Here is a 7,500-nt window from a genome sequence, read left to right as displayed (position 1 = left end):
CGCCCCCTCATGTTGTCACACCCCGCCCCCTCAATGCAGGTCTATGAAAGGGAATCTACAACTCCTAGAAGTTTAGCAACAGCTGGAGGCACCCCATTTGTAAAATTCTGATCTAAACGCTGTGGCACTTGCCTCCCTCTTGGCGTCCTTGTCTGGGCTCTGGCACTGCTCCTTGGTGTAATTCACCACTTGCCCGGTGAGGTTGGCGAGGACGGAGATTAGGAAGCTTGTGGGTGGGTTGGGGGACGGCTTGCTTCCCAGCGAGGTGGCTGTCACGTAATACTGAGGCGGCTTGTTTACTGGAAAAAATAATCAAATGACAGAACGAGACCCCGAAAATGGAAAAGACAAGTTCAGACACATTATATATATATATTAGCTGAGTACTCGGCGTTGCCCGGTTTTTCCTTCCTCATCCTGGTTGGGGAGGAAAATCTACAGAGAAGGAAGCTTTTGACTTCATATCCAATCCTCATATATTGTTGTCATATCCCGTACTCCTATCCCGACCACCGATCCTGACCATCCCGTCCTCCTAACTCGACCTCGACCACCGATCCTGACCATCCCGTCCTCCTAACGCAACCTCGACCACCGATCCTTACCATCCCGTCCTCCTAACTCGACCACCGATCCTGACCATCCCGTACTCCTATCCCGACCTCGACCACCGATCCTGACCATCCCGTACTCCTATCCCGACCTCGACCACCGATCCTGACCATCCCGTACTCCTATCCCGACCTCGACCACCGATCCTGACCATCCCGTCCTCCTAACTCGACCACCGATCCTGACCATCCCGTCCTCCTAACTCGACCACCGATCCTGACCATCCCGTCCTCCTAACTCGACCACCGATCCTGACCATCCAGTCCTCCTAACTCGATCTCGACCACCGATCCTGACCATCCCGTCCTCCTAACTCGACCTCCGATCCTGACCATCCCGTCCTCCTAACTCGACCTCGACCACCGATCCTGACCATCCCGTCCTCCTAACTCGACCTCGACCACCGATCCTGACCATCCCGTCCTCCTAACTCGACCTCGACCACCGATCCTGACCATCCCGTCCTCCTAACTCGACCTCGACCACCGATCCTGACCATCCCGTCCTCCTAACTCGACCTCGACCACCGATCCTGACCATCCCGTCCTCCTAACGCAACCTCGACCACCGATCCTTACCATCCCGTCCTCCTAACTCGACCACCGATCCTGACCATCCCGTACTCCTATCCCGACCTCGACCACCGATCCTGACCATCCCGTACTCCTATCCCGACCTCGACCACCGATCCTGACCATCCCGTCCTCCTAACGCAACCTCGACCACCGATCCTGACCATCCCGTCCTCCTAACTCGACCACCGATCCTGACCATCCCGTCCTCCTAACTCGACCACCGATCCTGACCATCCCGTCCTCCTAACTCGACCTCCGATCCTGACCATCCAGTCCTCCTAACTCGATCTCGACCACCGATCCTGACCATCCCGTCCTCCTAACTCGACCTCCGATCCTGACCATCCCGTCCTCCTAACTCGACCTCGACCACCGATCCTGACCATCCCGTCCTCCTAACTCGACCTCGACCACCGATCCTGACCATCCCGTCCTCCTAACTCGACCTCAACCACCTATCCTGACCATCCCGCCCTCCTATCTAGTCCTATCTAGTCTCCTACTAGTTTCAAAACAGCAACAACCAGCATGACCTGAAAGCTGGATGATGTCAGGACATGCTGGGAGTTGTGGTTTTGCAACAGCTGGAGGCACCCTGGTTGGAAAACACTGTGCCAAACCAAGGATGCTTAAAGGGGTACTCCGATGGAAATTTTATTTTTTATTTTAATGAACTGGTGCCAGAAAGTTAAACAGATTTCTAAATGACTTCTATTAAAAAAATCCTAACCCTTCCTGTACTTATTAGCAGCTGTATGCTACAGAGGAAATTCTTTTCTTTTTTGTCCTATCCACAGTGCTCTCTGCTGACACCTGATGCCTTTATCAGGAACTGTCCAGAGCAGGAGAAAATCCTCCTGACACAGACAGAGGTGTCAGCAGAGAGCACTGTGGACAAGACAAAAAAGAAATTCAAAAAGAAAAGAATTTCCTCTGTAGCATACAGCTGCTAAGAAGTACTGGAAGGATAAAGATTTTTTTTTTTTTTTTTAATAGAAGTCATTTACAAATCTGTTTAACTTTCTGGAACCAGTTCATTTAAAAAAAATAAAAAATAAAAAAACATTTTTTTTAAAATTCCACCGGAGGGGTTATCCAGAAAAAACAATCTGCTTTCTTTAAAAAAATAAAAATAAATAGCGCCGCCTTTGTCCTCAGGTTGTAGGTGGTATTGCAGGCCTATTAAAGTGAATAACTGTACTACCTCACAACCTGGGGGCGCTATTTCAGGAAGACGGCAGCTCTGTTTTTGTAATACTGGATAGATCCGTGTTTCCAAACCAGGGTGCCTCATGCTGGGAATGTAGTTTTGCAACAGCTGGAGGAACACCAGTTGGTACGCGCTGCCTTAGATGAATATACGCTAAGACACTGCAGTCAGCAGGACCATCTAACAATCTAAAGCAGTGTTTCCCAACCAGGGTGCCTCCAGCAGTTGCAAAACTACAATTCCCAGCATGCCCGGACAGCCTTTGGCTGTCCGGGCATGCTGGGAGTTGTAGTTTTGCAACAGCTGGAGGCACCCTGGTAGGCAATAAGTAGACCTCTATTGCAGAACCCTTTTCTGTCCGCTCTTACCCAGGTTTCCTTTCCAGTCGGACCGGATGATGGACTGGAACCAGCTATTGTTGGACATCACCAGGAAGCCGTATAACATCCGCGTGACCTGTAAGAAGGCAGAAGGCGCCATGAGCCCTGGACACACGTAGCGGTAATGGCGCTTATAGAAAATATTTTGCGTACAATATTGAGTAAAGTTGCTTTACTGTTTTGTGTCCTCCTCTCCATTCACATCCAAAGCGGTCAGAAATGTGACCCAAGAGCTGAACTCTGACTGCAGCACTCTCTGCCATCAGAAAACCAGCAGGACTTTAACTTAAAGGGGTACTCCAGTGGAAAGTTATTTTATTTTTATTTATTTTTTTTAAATCAACTGGTGGCAGAAAGTTAAAAACAGATTTGTAAATTCATTCTATTTAAAAATCTTAATCCTTCCAGTACTTAGCTGCTGTATGCTCCAGAGGAAGTTGTGTAGTTCTTTCCAGTCTGACCACAGTGCTCTCTGCTGACACCTCTGTCCATGTCCGGAACTGTCCAGAGCAGGAGAGGTTTGCTATGGGGATTTGCTCCTACTCTGGATAGTTCCTGACATGGACAGAGGTGTCAGCAGAGAGCACTGTGGTCAGACTGGAAAGAAATACACAACCTCCTGTGGATAAGTACTGGATGGATTAACCCCTTCATGACCCAGCCCATTTTCACCTTCATGACCTGGGCATTTTTTGAAAATCTGACCACTGTCACTTTAAATATTAATAACTTTGGAATGCTTTTACTTATCATTCTGATTCCGAGACTGTTTTTTCGTGACATATTCTACTTTATGTTATTGGTAAAATTTCACTGATATTTGTATCCTTTCTTGGTAAAAAATCTAAAAATGTCATGAAAATTTTGAAAATTTAGCATTTTTCTAACTTTGAAAGTCTCTGCTTGAAAGGAAAATGGATATTCCAAATAAATTACATATTGATTCACATATACAATATGTCTACTTTGTGTTTGCATAAAAAAATTGACAAGTTTTTACTTTTGGAAGACATCAGAGGGCTTCAAAGTTCCGCAGCAATTTTCCAATTTTTCTCAAGATTTTCAAAATCGTAATTTTTCAGGGCCCAGTTCAGGTTGGAAGTGGATTTTAAGGGTCTTCATATTAGAAATACCCCATAAATGACCCCATTATAAAAACTGCACCCCCCAAAGTATTCAAAATGACATTCAGTAAGTGTTTTAACCCTTTAGGTGTTTCACAGGAATAGCAGCAAAGTGAAGGAGAAAATTCTAAATCTTCATTTTTTACACTCGCATTTTCTTGTAGACCCAATTTTTGAATTTTTACAAGGGGTAAAAGGAGAGAAATCACCCTAAAATTGGTAACCCAATTTCTCTTGAGTAAGGACATACCTCATATGTGTATGTAAAGTGTTCGGCGGGCGCAGTAGAGGGCTCAGAAGGGAAGGAGCGACAATGGGATTTTGGAGAGTGAGTTTTTCTGAAAGGGTTTTTGGGGGGCATGTCCCATTTAGGAAGCCCCTATGGTGCCAGAACAGTGGACCCCCCACATGTGACCCCATTTTGGAAACTATACCCCTAATGGAATTTAATAAGGGGTGCAGTGAGCATTTACACCCCACTGGCGTTTGACAGATATTTGAAACAGTGGACTGTGCAAATCAAAAATTTTATTTTTCATTTTCACAGACCACTGTTTCAAAAATCTGTCATACGCCAGTGGGGTGTAAATGCTCACTGCACCCCTTATTACATTCCGTGAGGGGTATAGTTTCCAAAATGGGGTCACATGTGGATATTTATTGTTTTGCGTTTGTCAGAACTTCTGTAACAATCAGCCACCCCTGTGCAAATCGCCTCAAATGTACATGGCGCACTCTCCCTTCTGGGCCTTGTTGTGCGCCCCCAGAGCACTTTGCGCCCACATATGGGGTATCTCCGTAGTCGGGAGAAATTGCGTTACAAATTTTGGGGGTCTTTTTTTCCCTTTTACCTCTTGTGAAAATGAAAAGTATAGGGCAACACCAGCATGTCAGTGTAAAAAATTTATTTTTTTACACTAACATGCTGGTGTAGACCCCAACTTCACCTTTTCATAAGGGGTTAAAGAAGAAAAAGCCCCCCAAAATTTGTAAGGCAATTTCTCCCGAGTACGGCGATACCCCATATGTGTCCCAAAACTGTTGCCCTGAAATACGACAGGGCTCCAAAGTGAGAGAGCGCCATGCACATTTGAGGCCTAAATTAGGGATTGCATAGGGATGGACATAGGGGTATTCTACGCCAGTGATTCCCAAACAGGGTGCCTCCAGCTGTTGCAAAACTCCCAGCATGCCTGGACAGTCAATGGCTGTCCGGCAATACTGGGAGTTATTATTTTGCAACAGCTGGAGGCTCCGTTTTGGAAACAGTAGCGTACCAGACGTTTTTCATTTTTTTGGGGGGAGGGGGGCTGTGTAGGGGTATGTGTATATGTAGTGTTTTTTTACTTTTTATTTTAGGTTAGTGTTAGTGTAGTGTTTTTAGGGTACAGTCACATGGGCAGAGGTTCACAGCAAGTTTGCCGCTGGAAGTTTGAGCTGCAGCGCAAAATTTGTGCCATCTCAAACTTGCAGCACTCACTGTAAACCTCCGCCCATGTGAGTGTACCCTGTACATTCACATTGGGGGGAGGGGGCAAACATCCAGCTGTTGCAAACTCCGAGCATGCCCTTTGGCTGTCCGTGCAAGCTGGGAGTTGTAGTTTTGCAACAGCTGGAGGAACACTGGTTTGGAAACACTAAGTTAAGTAATAAACTTTCAAGTGTTTTGCAACCAAACTTAGTGTTTCCAAACCAGTGTGCCTCCAGCTGTTGCAAAACTACAACTCCCAGCAAGCATGGTCTGTCAGTGCATGCTGGGAGTTATAGTTTTGCAACAATTGCAACAGCTGGAGGCACTGAGGTAGGAAACGGACAATGTTTCCCAACTAGTGTGCCTCCAGTTGTTGCAAAACTACAACTCCCAGCATGCCCAGACTGCCCAGGCATGCTGGAAGTTGTAGTTCGGCAATATCTGAAGGATCAGATGTTGCCGAACTACAACTTCCAGCATGCTTGGGCAGTCTGGGCATGCTGGGAGTTGTAGTTTTGCAACATCTGGAGGTCCACAGTTTGGAGACCACTGTATAATGGTCTCCAATCTGTGCTCTTCCAGATGTTAGAGAACTACAACTCCCAGCATGCCTGGACAGACTGAGCATGCTGAGATTTGTAGTTTTGCAACATCTGGAAGAGCACAGATTGGAGACCATTATACAGTGGTCTCCAAACTCTGGGCCTCCAGATGTTGCAAAACTACAACTCCCAGCATGCCCAGAAAGCCAAAGGCTGTCTGGGCATGTTGGGAGTTGCAGTTTTGAAACTCTTAGAAGCAGCAGTGAGATCGCTTTACAGCGATCTCACTGCTGCCAATGAAGATGCCGCACTGGTGCTGCAAACTCACCTCCGGGACGCAGCGCCGCCGGACCGCATGGAGGACGCCGCTCGCGCCGGGACCGCTCGGGACACCGCTCGGACGGGTAAGTGACGCCGGGGGACGGGTCAGGGACACTTAGCAGAGCGGTGTGTGTCCCGATCCCCGTGATCGGGACTCACACACCGCACTGCTAAGTATTTTCATAGCAAAACGCTGCTATCAGCTAGTCAGATTTGACTAGCTGATAGCAGCGATCGCTTGGGGGGTGGGGGATGAAACCCCCCGTGGTCGCACGGTAAGATGGCTGGCTATCAGTGATAGCCACCATCTTACCGGGCGCTGCGGGATGTCGCGAGTAGCGGCAGTAATGTTCATGACGTACCTGTATGTCATGGGTCGGGAACGCCTTGCCACCCATGACGTACAGGTATGTCATAGGTCGGGAAGGGGTTAAAGGGGTACTCCGGTGAAAACCTTTTTTCTTTTACATCAACTGGTGGCAGAAAGTTAAACATATTTGTAAATTACTTCTATTAAAAAATCTTAATCCTTCCAGTACTTATTAGCTGCTGAATGCTACAGAGGAAATTCCTTTCTTTTTGGAACGCTGATGACATCACGAGCACAGTGCTCTCTGCTGACATCTCTGTCCATTTTAGCAACAGTGCATAGCAGATGTATGCTAAGGGCAGCATGGTGGCTCAGTGGTTAGCACTGCTGCCTTGCAGTGCTGGGGACTTGGGTTCAAATCCCAATAAGGACAACAATAAATAAAGTATTATTATTATAATAACGTCAGCAGAGAGCACTGTGCTCGTGATGTCATCAGAGAGCATTCCAAAAAGAAAAGACTTTCCTCTGTAGTATTCAGCAGCTAATAAGTACTGGAAGGATTAAGATTTTTTAATAGAAGTAATTTACAAATATGTTTAACTTTCTGCCACCAGTTGATTTAAAAGAAAAAAAAGGTTATCACTGGAGTACCCCTTTAAGATTTTTAAATAGAAGTAATTTACAAATCTGTTTAACCTTCTAGCTAGAGATGAGCGAACTTACAGTAAATTCGATTCGTCACAAACTTCTCGGCTCGGCGGTTGCTGACTTTTTCCTGCATAAATTAGTTCAGCTTTCCGGTGCTCCGGTGTGCTGGAAAAGGTGGATACAGTCCTAGGAAAGAGTCTCCTAGGACTGTATCCACCTTTTCCAGCCCACCGGAGCACCGGAAAGCTGAACTAATTTATGCAGGGAAAAGTCATCAACTGCTGAGCCGAGAAGTTTGTGACGA

General features: G+C 46.7%; 1 protein-coding gene across 2 annotated transcripts in view; it reads right to left on the bottom strand.

Annotated features, from left to right (window-relative positions):
* The window catches only part of NCSTN (nicastrin), a 37,974-nt gene that overhangs the window by 2,068 nt on the left and 28,406 nt on the right, over positions 1–7,500 (bottom strand). For both annotated transcript variants that reach the window (XM_056544901.1, XM_056544902.1), the window contains exons 14-15: positions 2,766–2,853; positions 133–299 (exon numbers count right to left, since the gene is read on the bottom strand). In XM_056544901.1, coding sequence (XP_056400876.1) covers positions 133–299; positions 2,766–2,853 — 255 coding nt within the window. The remainder of the gene's footprint in view (positions 1–132; positions 300–2,765; positions 2,854–7,500) is intronic.

Source organism: Hyla sarda, chromosome 11 (assembly GCF_029499605.1).
Source record: "Hyla sarda isolate aHylSar1 chromosome 11, aHylSar1.hap1, whole genome shotgun sequence".
NCBI lineage: Eukaryota > Metazoa > Chordata > Amphibia > Anura > Hylidae > Hyla > Hyla sarda.
This window is presented reverse-complemented; position numbering and strand designations above follow the sequence as displayed.